Here is a 14,390-nt window from a genome sequence, read left to right as displayed (position 1 = left end):
CCCAAATCTTCTTTGATTAGACTTACATTTTCTTGAAAAAGTTCAGGATGCATGCCTCGAACAAAATGCAAAGCAAACATCAACTGGTCAGCCTGCAAAGAATAATAGATACATGGTACTTTGCCTTTTCTACAAGTTATGTATTAAGAGAAAGTGCAGTCCTTAAATTTTACCTTATAAAAATTTATATTCAAGTTTATATTCTGTCTTCAAAGAACCTAGTTTTGTCAATGACTATTCAGGTTGCATCTATATAGAAAAAGTACTTTTTTTTTGTGTGTTTCATTATTTTTTTTTCTCAAATTTTTATTATCAAACTGACGTACAGAGAGGTTACAGTAAGAAAAAGTACTTTTAAGCTGAAGGGTGGAAGAGACAGTGATATTACCTAGAGAAAGTGCTAAACTAACAAAACTAAGTTACTAGACAAGTAAAATTAGTAGGAGTTTTGAATCAGTCATAACTAACCAAATCAACCACTGCAAAGGTTTAAATCTATGGATGACTACATGCAATTATAGTGTTTTCTCCTTCCTAAATTAAAAATGGTAGTGAGTTATTTTGTCCCTAATAAAAGAAGTCTTATCAGCTGAGCCCAAACAATAAATAGTAACCTCATCCATGTGCTACTTTTTACAGAATGGAAACAAACAAAATATGAGTAAAGCTTAAGTTAGCTAACATAGAAGAAATTATCAGATGACTCAACATCTTATAGTAAGAACACAGAATAAAAAATGGGTGTGTCAAGAAAGGTCTAGAAGCAAGCATTGGTGGCTCATGCTTAAGTTCCTAGCTAGTCGGGAGTCCAAGATAGAAGGATCAGGGTTCAAAGCTAGCCTGGCCAAAAAGTTCATGAGACACCCAAGCATTCTCTTTCTACCATGTGAGATCTCTTCTGAGATGATACGTCTTAAAGAGGAAACAGAGTGTCTCCTCATGGTTCTCCCTTTCAGCCTACCCCATACTTTCACTTACCACAGTTGGAAACTTGACAACAAATTCCACTATTTTCTATCAAACCCTAACAACAAACTGAAGGGAAGAAGTTATGTGCAGAGACACTTATTGTACATGGCTGTAAAACAACTTTAAGGGTTAGGGACATTAAATATGTGATTTGTCCTGTAATTTTTTAAGATACTTTAGGGAAGTGAAATAAAAACTTTGAAGAAAAACCAGTGGCATGGCTAATAATCCAAACAAATTGCTGGACAGCGTTCTTTACTTAGTTTATTAAAAAGACTAAATGTTCTGTTACAAAACAAGTCAATCCTTTTCCTGTTCTAGGTCAACTTGCTTTCAGTTCACTGTGACCTGAATACTGATATCCCTAGTTTGTCTCCATTTCAAGAGCCTGTTGTGGCCATACTGCTGTCACCAACACAACAACTGAATCAGCACCAGACCAACTCTGGCAGGCAGTTTAATGTTATGCTGATTGCTGAAAACCCAAAAAGGCTTTCATAAAAATGCAAAATTGCTCCCTCCTCAGAAAGGTTATAGTGCTGTCTTGAGAAATATATCCCATTGCTTTCTGATTAGTATGCTTTCTGAATTTTATTCATGATGGAAACTAAAATACTGAATTCCTGCACAGGTTTAATGTTGCTAAACAAATAAAAATTTCAAAACAGATATTCCATCATCAATTAAAAACACGTGAAGAACTGTAAGCCACAGTTATTTTAAAAAATAATTTCAACTAGTCAGAACAGAGCTGTAGTCCTCAAAAAAAGTAAAAAGGAACTCCAACTGAACAAAATGTTAAGGAAGTTAAGCTTCTTATGAATTCTCCTATTGGAACAAAATGTTCCATTAGCCTAACTTAAACGTATTTTTAAAAGGTAAAGTAACAAGAAATAATAGCACTACCCTCTATTGATATGCTATGTTATCTTGGCACTAAACAGTCTTTCATAATTACATTATTAATTATATGACATAGGGCTTAAATCTCACTAACAAAGATCTTTTATTTAAAAAAATACATAAACTGAAATGCAAATATGTTAAGTTTGAAGCAAGAAGAAAACTAATCAGAATAGTAAATAATCTTTAGAATGAATAAAAAAATTATATGATTTTTAGATTTAAACTATTTTTTGTTGTTGTTACTGATTTTTTTGTGCCAGTCATGGGACTTGAACTCAGCCTGAGTACTGTCCTAGAGCACTTGTGCCCAAGGTTAGTGATCTACTCCTTGAACCACAGATCCACGTCCCTTAAAATATTTTTCTAAAACGTTTATAACATATTCCATTTCCAAATGGATTTTGGATAGCTTAGCATAAATACACCTGTAAAACATTTTTATAAATGGTTTAGTGCCATGGTCTTACAGATGAAATTTGAAAACCATTAAATATACTATCAGACTGTAAACACTGCAACAAAATCAAGATTTTATATTTGAAAAATGTGCTTCTTACCTTAAATAGACAACGGCATATATATTCATACACCATATGTTTTAATGAGTTGATAAGAGACTGGATTCTCTGTTCTGTATTTTCAGAATCCTGTAGGTTATAATTTGAAATTTTAAAACATGTTTACAAATTTTATTGCTTCAAATATTTTCTGCCATAAGCATAAGAGTTTTTAATCTGCCAACTTTGATGGCTATATTATACTCAGTAAAAATATCCGAAGCATTGCCTATATGAGGTTAAAGTATCTATTTAAAATTCTGTGAAGATTCATATCCATTGCCTCTCTGTGCTCAAGGCTAGCACTCTACCACTTGAGCCACAGCACCACTTCTGGCTTTTTCTGTTTATGTGGTACTGAGGAACTGAACCCAGGGCTTCATGCATGATAGGCAAGAATTCCACCATTAAGCCACATTCCCAGCCCAAAATACTGTCTTTCTAAATTATAGCATCACACATTTTGTGTTAACTCAATTTGTTATCCTGTAATACATCCTTCTCTTCATCAGAATGTAAGCTAATAAAGGCCATGTACATTGCCATGTCCCTACTGTCTAGAAGATATTACATATATATGTATGTAATAATATAATATCTATTATATATATGTAATAGCATATATTACAGATTCAAAAAAAAAGCAAGACATATCTCAGGTACCTTTATACCTTAATGAATCCTTGGTGTTTTGTTTTGTTGGTTTGGTGGCTTAAACTCAGGGCCTGGGCACTGTTCCTGAGCTTTCTTGCTCAAGGCTAGTACTCTACCACTTTGAAACACAGTGCCACTTCCAGCTTTTGGGGTGGTTAATGGAGATAAAAGTCTCACAGACTTTCCTGCCAGGCTGGCTTTGAACGGTAGTCCTCAGATCTCAGCATCCTGAGTAGCTAGGATTACAGGCGTGAGCCACTGGTGCCTGGCTTCCTTGGTGTATTTAACAATGATACACTGGCTTGATTTATTCTTAAGATGTAAATTGTTACCATTCCCAAAACTGTCCATTGGAACAGTTTATTATGAATTTAAGGAAATGGAATCTTTTAAATACAGTTTAAAAGTGGGATCTGGAAGCATATTTGTACAGGAAATTAATGAACTACCTAAGTGATCCATTTAATTCAGCTGCAGAATAACAACTGCTTACCTGTTTGTTCTGCAACGCTCGTTGGAAAATTCGGAGAAATGAAGCCAAACTAAAGCGGTACATGTTATTAATTTTGGACAAGTCTGAGATAATGAAATACATCTTGCTGGCACTCTCAGCCAGGGGGAGGTAGGCATCCCGCTCCTGTGCATCATTGGTGGAGAGGGGAGAACAAAACACCTGAGAATTGGAGCTTTGCTGCCACCTACAGGCTACCATGCACATACCTAGCCACAGCCTTACTGTCCTGCACACATAAAACAATCAAAATGACAAAAACAAACAAAAATACTGCAAAGAAATAGCTTTGTAAAATTAGTATTTCCTTATTCTGGTCCTGAGGCTTTAATTACAGGCTAGGTGCTGTCCCTTAGTTTTTCTGCTCAAAGCTAGTGCTCTACTACCTGAGCCACAGCTCTACTTCTGGCTTTTTGCAATTAAATGGAGGTAAGAGTCTCATGGATCTTCCTCTCCAGGATTGGCTTTGAACTGTGACCTTGAGATCTCAGCCTCCTGAGTATCTAGGATTACAGACTCAGTGCCTGGCTGTTTCAAATTTTAATTTAATTTTGCCAGTGCTGGGGCTTGGGACTCAGGGCCTGAGCACTGTCCCTGGCTACTTTTTGCTCAAGGCTAGCACTCTATCACTTGAGCCACAGCACCCCCCTGGCTTTTCCTATATATGTGATGTTAAGGGATTGAACCCAAGGATTCATGTATAGGAGGCAAGCACTCTACCACTAGGCCATATTCCCAGCCCTGTTTATTTTTATGAAGCTGAAAACAACATATGTCTTAGTCCATTTTGGCTACTTTAACAAAATGTACTCTACTTATTCTACTTACAAATAGAAATTTGTTTTTCCCATTTCTGGAAGCTGCCAAGTCCAGTTACAACAGTTACAGACTTGGTAACTAGTGAGGCCTTTTCTCTGGTTATAAGACGCAGTTCATTCCTACCAAATCCTTACATAGAAGGTGCAAACAAGCTCCCTCAGCCGTGTATGTGTGTGTGTGCGCGCGCACGTACATGCGCGCACAGATCTCATTTACCCTCATGACCTAGTTGCCTCCCAAAGGCCCACGTTTTCACACTACCACTGAGGGAATTCAGTTTGAACATATAAAGATGGAGTGAACATTCAGACTGACGGAATATATTTTAAATACTTTTCTACCTTCACATGATAGAGCTACAAGCAGTTCAGAGATGGATCTTAATTGGGACCAAGAGTACTTATGGAAAGAGGGCAAAATGCATAGAAAACAGTTGGAGTCATAGATGAGATGATGCAGGTTTATATTTTTTAAAAAAAGAGAACCTGGTTAGGTAATGCAAGACGGTATGGCAGGATAGGCTCTCGTGCCTCATGCTAGTAATCCTATGTACTCAGAAAATTAAGATATGAAGGATCACGGTTCAAAGCCAATTGAGTCAGACAAATCCAAGAGACTCTTATCTCAAATTAACCAGCACTGGAGATGTAGCTCAAGTGACAGAGAGCCAGACATAAGAATGGCACTCCTGGGCCATCCTTGAAGAAAATAAAAAGTGACAGGTGCTTTCATTATGACTTAAAGTAAGGAATGAGAGAAATGGAATCACCACAGGATTAATGGCCTCAGGGTTCTGAGTGAAACAAAGAAGATTCTCCATACTGTGATGATAACAGTACTAGGTTTATAAATATGACACTGGTAAAAATAATGTAAGAGCTGTGGTTTATCAATATCTGGTAAGTAAGACAAAGAATAGAGAGTTCAAAACGCTTTTGGCAGAAATTACCATTATGACATCTGCCAGGCTCATCTTTGGAAAGGAAGGGGGAGGGCTGAGCTGGAATCAGGCTATAAATTTGCTATTCTGCTTTCAATACACTTTTCCCAAAAAAAGTAGAAATAAGTAAGCCCAAAATTTGTACTGGAAAGTACTAGGAAAACATTAGAAGAGGTTCTAGAGGAAATGGGAAAGATCTAAAGAATTTCAGAGAGCTTAAATCAATCTGGAGCCTAGAAATTCAAAGTAACAGTAATTTCTTTGGCTGTCAGATAACTTTTTCCAATAAGGATCAGCATAGGTAAAGACATAGTACACTGATACAGGATCAAAACTTTGCTAAAGGAAACATCAAAAGAATAAAGAAGGATTTAAAGCCACTTGTAAGAAACTGGTTCTGATCATCACACTAGTAGGATCTATTTATGAACACTACTTAATGTGCCTAAAGAGAACTTCTGGCTGAATGTGGTAGCATGCACCTATAATCCCAGCATTTCAAAGGCTGAATAAGGAGGATTATAAGCCTCAGGCCAGTCTGCACTATGTAGTGGGATCGGGGACAATCTGAGATACATAGCAAGATGGAATCTCAAAAAGGAAAAAAAGAGCCTGCCTCGGATACACGAGGCCCTAGGTTCGATTCCCCAGCACCACATATACAGAAAACGGCCAGAAGCGGCGCTGTGGCTCAAGTGGCAGAGTGCTAGCCTTGAGCGGGAAGAAGCCAGGGACAGTGCTCAGGCCCTGAGTCCAAGGCCCAGGACTGGCCAAAAAAAAAAAAAAAAAAAAAAAAAAAAGGAAAAAAAGAAAAAAGGCAGGAAGGAAAGGAAGGCTTGTGGGCACACATGCATGTCTTAAGAGTGATGGTAGAATTTTTTAAAGAAAAAGGGCCTAATGAGAAGTACCTTCAAAAGGAATAGTGGGGGCCTGGTCTTATCTTTCTCTCTTCATCCCAGTCATAAGTGAACAGTATTACCACACACTACTGCCATGTATGGCTTCATTCCAAGCCCAGAAGCAACAGGGCCAAGTGACTCTGGAATGAAACATCCAGAACTCGACATAATCCTTTCCTGTTTTTAAGTAAATTTATATCACTTATTTGCTACAGTAATGAAAAGCTGATGGACACAGCACAGATATCTCCATACTCAGATACTTCCAATATATTTGTTAATTTCAGTCAAAAGTTTAGCTCTACCTTAGGTACCACAGTGGCAGAAATCAGTAGAATCCACTAGGGTATATGATCTGTAGTCTTTTTTCTCAATGTCCCCCACATCTTAACTGTTCTCTATAATGACAAGGATCAGACTTGAGGTTCTGGGACTTTCAATCTTTTTTTACATAACTTTTCCCCCTGACTATGTGATTCTACCTTTTCTAACATAGTAGCTCACATAAGACCACAAGAAAGAAATAATTACTTGATCGAGGGAAATCTGGAGATTGTAAGATTCTTTAAGTGAGTCTTGAATAAGTGCACTACTGGCTTTTGTCTGATTCAAAGATTCAATCAAATCCTTATTTGCCAAAATATTGCCTTGAGATGTGGCGAGTGTCTGTAGAAAAAATTTAGCAAGGTAATATGAATATTGTAACACAAATTAAAACAACCAATTAAATGAAGACCATAATAACTATCAATATGATTATTCTATAAGAATTTCAACATTTTCTAACCTTCAATATTTCTACCAAATAACAAAGTATACTGTTTTATAATACCATATATCATACCAAATTACTATACAACATTAATTGTATCTATCTAATAAAATTCACAAATTACATAGTTACAGGTTCACTCACAATTTCATGCTTTTAACGCTTTGTGAAATTCTAAGTATATAATAGTAAAACAATGAAGAATAAAGAATTTATTAGCTGGTTAAAATTTTCCCATATTAAATGTAACTGCTTAGTATTTTATACTCTTTTCTGTTGAAATTTTGATTTTAAGATTATAGAATGCCTCTGTAAAAATCAAAACTATTTTGAAGTTAATACTAAGTTTTAAAAAAGCATTTTTATATTTGTTAAAGTATTACAAAAAAATTACAAATAGCACAATTTTACCTCTAAAAGAGATTCTTCAAGCTTGGCCAACTGTATTTTCTTATCTTCTTCCTGCTGTAATAGTTTTGTTTTTTGCTCCTCTAAATCAGGCTTTTCATGCTGAATTGTTAAAGCCAAAAGCTTAAAAAGAAAAAAATATATATATTCTAGCCAATGAAGTTTAAAATGGCAATTTTCACAAATTCCAGGGGTTTGTTTTGTCGCAGGTGGGGTTTGAACTCTGTATCTGGAAACTATCCCTGAGTTCTTCAGCTCAAGGCTAGTGCTCTACCACTTTGAGCCACAGCACCACTTCTGGTTTTCTAGTGGCTAAATGGAGATGAGTTTCAGGGTCTTTCCTTCCCAGGCTGGCTTTGAACAATGATCCTCAGATCTCAGCCTCCTGAGTAGCTAGGATTACAGGTGAGAGCAACCGGCATCTGGCCACAAATTCCAGTTTTTATCACTTAATGGAAAGCTGATCTTGGGGCTGGGGATATGGCCTAGTGGCAAGAGTGCTTGCCTTGTATACATGAAGCCCTGGGTTCGATTACCCAACACCACATATATAGAAAACCGCCAGAAGTGGCGCTGTAGCTCAAGTGGCAGAGTGCTAGCTTTGAGCAAAAAAAGAAGCCAGGGACAGTGCTCAGGCCCTGAGTCTAAACCCAGGACTGGCCAAAAAAAAAAAAAAAAAAGATCTTAATCTCTATGAAGCCTTTCTGTCTCAAATTCTACCATACATAAAGCCATAGACTGAACAAGCCTCAATTACATGCTTGCAAGTTTATTTTCAAAATCAAACATTTGCATAGTAAGCAGTTTTAACAAAGTGGCTTTATACTATAAAGTTCACACAGATACAAAATATTCGAGGATGAAAAATAACTGATTTTTATATACCTGCCCCCGTAACCCACTTCTTGTTGTGGTGAAGTTAACCTCAGTAACAATGGAAGCTGCATCCGGTGGAATGAAGGGGTTTGGGTTTCTTGTTGATAAAAACAGACGAAATTCTTCATTGTAGTCAATAATTTTGTCACCTATTTGTACCACATAACGTGGCCCTATATAAAACACACAAACATATATATACGTGATTTGTTGGCTTGAATCTTCTGTCTGTTACATGCTTTTTACAAGTAGGATTTAAATATTTGTAAATAAGATTTCTTTTTGTGCCGGTACTGGGACCTGAACTAAGGGTGTAGCATTCTTACTCAATTTTCTTGAGCATGGCTGGAGCTATATTACTTGAGCCATTTTAGCGATTAATTGATGATGGAGTATGGTGGGCTTTTCTACCCAGGCTGGCTCCAAACCTCAATTCTCAGATCTCAGCCATCTAAGTAGCTAGAATATAGGTATAAGGCACCCAGTGACCAGCATTTTAAGCTCTTAATACTGTCTAAAGACACAAAACTTAGGCTATGTGATACTGTTCAGCAGAACGCTTTATTAGTCAACATGTGCATAATGAGTGGACAAGTTTCATGAAAATGTCCCTGGAACACTGAAGCATCAAAGGAATAACTACTGATACTCAGGACAATTCTACTATTAATTACCACCTATAATAAGATTATAGATGACAAAATTAGAAATTCTCAACCATATACTCCATGTCTAAATTCTCATTATCTAAAAAGTATTCATTGTGCTAGTTTTTAAGATATAATACATGGTGATAGAAACCTAGAGATATCAAAATACAAGTAATTGAAAAGGCATCCATTATCAACAAATTAAGAGAAGATAGATATATTTTGGTTAAATGATACTGTGTAGGGGATGGCTTTACCTTTAAGACCTGGTTGCTGGCCACTCCCATCTCCTTCCGGGTTCTACCGGAAGAGATGTCAAACCAGCCCCACCCTCTCGCCTGCAAGCACATGTCTCCTAATGGCACCGGAGACCCCAGAGGCCCAGTCCTTGGGGGGCTGTGGTCCCTGCCCATAGAGGAAGTCCCATGACATCACCGTGATGGACAGTTCATTAGCCAATCGTTAATACCCAGGTAGTCCCTCCTCTTCCAGCCGCCATTACTGTTATATAAACCCCTCCCTTGAATAAAACCCTTTGGAAGGCGGTAGACCATCGAATGGCTCCCCCGGGATTTCCGTGTCGAGTTTCTTCTCTTAAATGTAAGGGGGTCTGGGGACGCACGGGGATTTTGGCAGCCCTATCTCTTCTCAGCTTGGCCCGATCGGGACACGCCCTGCCCTCCCGCCGGCGGGAGCAGCGCGCAGAGCCCAGTGTCCCCCACAATTAGAGGCTTGTGTCTCCCCAGGGGGGACGTGGAGGCATAGCCCGACAACACTGGATTAGGAATCCATTAGAGTTCTTTGGTAAGACCAGAGCCCTCAAGATCCAGTCATTTGACAAAGCCCACCTGCTGGCAACCAGGCTTTGGGGGTACACAAGAGCATTCGAGGACATTTCATATCAATGGTCACACCAAAGTTCTATTTTCCATTTCCTTAGAGACCTCCATAATATATTTCCATAATGGCTGTGCAAATCTACATCCCCTCTGTTTCTTTTTCTCTATTCCCTTGCCAGCATTGTAATCTCATGTATTTTGTTACAGCAATGAAAAGCTGACTCACACTACCTACATAATAAAGCTGTCAGCATTCTTATATTCCTTGAAGCATTATTCGCAGTAGACACAATGTAGAAAGCCCTAAGTATTCAGTAATGGAAAAATAAAGAAAATTTACAAAGGAACATGATATAGCCACAAAATAGGGATTCAGCCATTTACCACAACATAAATAAGCCTAATAGTATATTAAATAAGCTAAACACAGAAAATTATTTCATGATCTCACTTGTATGTATAATCAAGAGTCTAAGGAAAAAAGAGCATGAAGACGCTGAGCCCTATGGGTAAATTAGCTAACACACATATGCTAAGTGCTATCCTCACAATGGCCTGCTTACAAAACTAGCCCATAACCAATGAATCCAGAAACATGGATCTACAAAGAAGTCCAACCATTCTCAGAACTGATAAAAATAGCTAATTGTGCCTAAATTATTTATATGTAATGTGGGTTATGCTAAATTCCTGTTCTCCTCTGGAGAACTTTGGAGTTATAAAGTGTGCTTACATAATCAGTCTCCAATAAAAACAAAATCTTAATGAGCCTCTTTCATAACCAACATTTACACGCGTGTTGTCACAACTTGTTTCTGAGCTAGCAGATGATCAAGGGACAGTGTGTGCTCTGTGGTTTCCCTGCTCCCCTATCCCTGCAGCTCCAGTACTCTGTTTCTGGGAGAACTGAGCTGTCCTGTGACTCCTCCGAAGAGGAATCCTGTAGGTACAACCCTCACGGCTTTGGAGTTTTTTTTTAAAGGCACTGTTACCTTCTGCACTCTGTTCATGATGAAAAGGGACCTAAGACATTGGGAAGAGAGAAAAGACTAGATAAAGAGACAGGAAAATGACATATTTTCAATAAATACAAAAGGGCCAGACTGAGAAGTTACTACCAGGAGTAAGCTGAGCCCACCTTAGAAAATATAAAAGCTATTTTGAGTCTTTAACCACTATTTCCTGTATGAGCAGCAGGAAATGTTTCTCTTTCTCCCAACTATAAATCTCTATTATACTAAAATAAATCCTTGATGAAACTTGAAAAAAAAAAAAAGAAAAAGTCCCTCTCTGGAATATTTACCTTGAGCAACAAGATCTCGTCTCAACAATGGATAAAGAACAGGCTCAACACCATCCATCTCTTGTATAATAAGGGTTTTTCCAAAACGTACTGCCAACTCAAGAGCTGTAATGAAGTTACTATCCTATTAGAAGAAAAAGAATATATATTAATTTCTTTATTATCTCAATCCTTAGATCCTTAAGAGATAGTGAATGAAGATATTAACTGGAATAATATGAAGATTTTTAAATGTAATATGAGTAGGAATAATACTATGTACTTGGTGATGAGTTACTTTAACTGAATAAATTATTTAAAATTTCTAACTTAAGTATACATGTAAAATACATCTTTACTGCATCAAAAAAGAATCCACTAAAATCTGCCCTCTTCAACTTGTTTATGTATACTACAGTACAGTAAATTATAAGAACAATGTGGATAACTCAGTGATACCATTTTGGGGCAAACATCCCAGTACTGGGGGAAAAAAGAAAAGCCAGGCTCTAGTGGCTCACACCTGTAATCTTGAGATTTTAGGACTCTAATTCACAGCCAGCCTAGGCAAGAAGAGTCCTTGAGACTCTTATCTCCAAAGAAATACACACAAAGCAGAAGTAGAAGTGTTCAAGTAGTAGAGCCTTAGCCTTGAGCAAAAAACCTCAGAGACAGAGCCCTGAGTTCAAGCCCCAGAACTGGCATACACACCAACAAAGAAGGAAGAAAGGGAGGAAGAGAGGGAGGGAGGAAAAGAAAAAAACAAAAGGAAGAGAACCAGGAAAAAAGGGAAGGGGGAAAAGGAGATGGGAAAAAATCAGAAGGGGGAAAATAAAAGGCATAGGGGGAAAGGGGATAGGGAACACAAGAGGGGTCCTGGAAGGGGAAAGAAAGGAATTTTAACAAGTTCTGTCAGCGGGTAGGTACCAGTGGAGAGAGGGATAACGCCAGCAGACAGGGAGAAGGTGAATACAGTCCATGTACTTTATAAGAAAATAGAACAATGAAACCTGTGGAAATTGTTCTGAGAAAAGTGGGAGATGAGGGAGAATGATTAGAGGATACTGTATGCATGTAGAGAAATATCACAATGAACCTCCCCCCATACAACCAATGTGTTTTTAAAAATGTAGACAGCAGAGCTACAGAATTTTTCATCTTCCACATCTGGAATGTACATGACTACTGGGTAGTAACTCTATCACTGCCACAATACAAAATTTTTTCTTGAATTTTCTACTGTAATTATAAATTATTTCAAAAATAAAATTTAAATGCTACAAAAATATATTACAAAGTATTAATAAGAACTGCTTTGTTCACACTCTAAACATGAAATAGGGGAGAATACATGATAATAAATTCTAGAAAAGTTTTTTGGAGGACAGGTTTAAATAGCTTTGAAAAGAACCTTAGACAAAATGTTATAAACAATCAAGAATTTTGAGGTGGTCTGGCAAAAAAAAAAATCAATTTTCATCATGTTGCAAACTTTTAAATAAGGAAAAAAATGTAGCACTTGGGATAATTAAGCTGTCATATTACAAATCATAACATGTACTATGTATATACCGATATTTTGGTCAGCCACAGCTCAATAAACAATAGTAAGATTAAAGTGGAGCTTAAAACCTAATAGCGAGGCCACAGTGGCTATCCCAGCATCATAGCACGGAGCATTAGTATTACTGGTCATGATGCTGATACAAACCACCTCACCAACCTGCCAGCTGCACAGGCATGGCACTTACAAGTCTGTGCAGCCCATAATACTTGATGATCACCAATGACTCTGCTGCTGGAGTGTGTTGTCATTACACTGAGGTTTTTGGGTTTGTTTTGTTTTTTCATTTTTTCCTTATTTATTGTCAAAGTGATGTATAGAGAGGTTACAGTTTCATACGTTAGGCCTTGGGTACATTTCTTGTACTGTTTGTTACCTCCTCCCTCATTCGCCCTCGCCCTTTCCCTCTCCCCCCATGAGTTGTTCAGTTGGTTTACACCAAACAGTTTTGCAAGTATTGCTTTTGTAGTCGTTGGTCTTTTTATCCTTTGTCTCTCGATCTTGGCATTCCCTTTCACTTTCCTAGTTCTAATACCAGTATAAACAGTTTCCAATGTACTCAGATAAGGTACAGTGATAGTGCGGGTACAATCACAGGAACGGGATACAAGAGGATCATCAACAATAGAAACTACGGTTTCACATGGCATGTTGAAAGTAATTACAACAGTAATATAACACTCGTTTCCATAACATGGAGTTCATTTCACTTAGCATTATCTTATGCATTCATAGGGGCATAGCAATTAGGTTCTTGTGATCCTCTGCTGTGACTAGCCTAAACCTGTGCTAAATATTCCCTAGGAGGGAGACCATAGAGTCCATGTTTCTTTGGGTCTGGCTCACCTCACTTAGTATAATTTTTTCCAAGAGTGTTCTTGAACTTCTGGAAAAGGGTTTTCTACCAAACAGCCTCAGGCTGGTCCTTCAAGAGTTGCTCCAGAATAAGACATTGTTGTCATACCAGATCACAAGTCCTACATGCTCTTGCCCCTGAAGCTCTCTTAGCCCAAGATGTGGAGCACAGAGGTACAGACATAGATAGTAATGATTCTGACCTTTATAGGCCTAGGTCAATGGAGGCATTTGTGTTTTAGAAAAATGAGCTTATAAAATAAGGACATAAGAAAGAATATCATGGGCTGGGGATATGGCCTAGTGGCAAGAGTGCCTGCCTCATATACATGAGGCCCTGGGTTCGATTCCCCAGCACCACATATACAGAAAATGGCCAGAAGTGGCGCTCTGGCTCAAGTGGCAGAGTGCTAGCCTTGAGCAAAAAGAAGCCAGGGACAGTGCTCAGGCCCAGAGTCCAAGCCCCAGGACTGGCCAAAAAAAAAAAAAAAAAAAGAATATCATTTGTAAAGTTGGATAATGTGTATTCTAAAGTTGATTACTAGTCTGAAAGTAAAATATTAAAAGTTACACTAAAAAGTTATTGCAAGCTAAGATTTCTTATTGAAAAAAAACATCTCAATGAATTGAGAGTAGCCTAAATACACACACAATGTTCAATTTCCAATTGTGCTCAGTATTGAATCTGTTTCCTGATTATAAGCCCAGAATAGTTTTCACTGTTAGATGCTATTTGTAGTTGAGACTTAAAATAGAAGTTTCACACACCTGCTGATTAATAACTTCCAAATGTGAGTCTTTCAAATGTGTCTTTAACCATTCTGTAGCTTGGGAAGAAGGATCTATAAGAAATGGGCACACTCGACTCTAGTTAAAAAAACAACAACAA

General features: G+C 37.7%; 1 protein-coding gene across 2 annotated transcripts in view; it reads right to left on the bottom strand.

Moving 5' to 3' along the window:
• The window catches only part of Dync2h1 (dynein cytoplasmic 2 heavy chain 1), a 154,181-nt gene that overhangs the window by 56,306 nt on the left and 83,485 nt on the right, over positions 1-14,390 (bottom strand). For both annotated transcript variants that reach the window (XM_048343745.1, XM_048343746.1), the window contains exons 64-71: positions 14,270-14,368; positions 11,104-11,227; positions 8,321-8,484; positions 7,439-7,558; positions 6,787-6,921; positions 3,580-3,723; positions 2,433-2,522; positions 27-92 (exon numbers count right to left, since the gene is read on the bottom strand). In XM_048343745.1, coding sequence (XP_048199702.1) covers positions 27-92; positions 2,433-2,522; positions 3,580-3,723; positions 6,787-6,921; positions 7,439-7,558; positions 8,321-8,484; positions 11,104-11,227; positions 14,270-14,368 — 942 coding nt within the window. The remainder of the gene's footprint in view (positions 1-26; positions 93-2,432; positions 2,523-3,579; positions 3,724-6,786; positions 6,922-7,438; positions 7,559-8,320; positions 8,485-11,103; positions 11,228-14,269; positions 14,369-14,390) is intronic.

The sequence above is a fragment of the Perognathus longimembris genome, chromosome 3 (genome assembly GCF_023159225.1).
Source record: "Perognathus longimembris pacificus isolate PPM17 chromosome 3, ASM2315922v1, whole genome shotgun sequence".
Classification (NCBI taxonomy): domain Eukaryota; kingdom Metazoa; phylum Chordata; class Mammalia; order Rodentia; family Heteromyidae; genus Perognathus; species Perognathus longimembris.
Note: the sequence above shows the minus strand (reverse complement) of the source record. Positions and strands in the feature narration are given on the sequence as shown.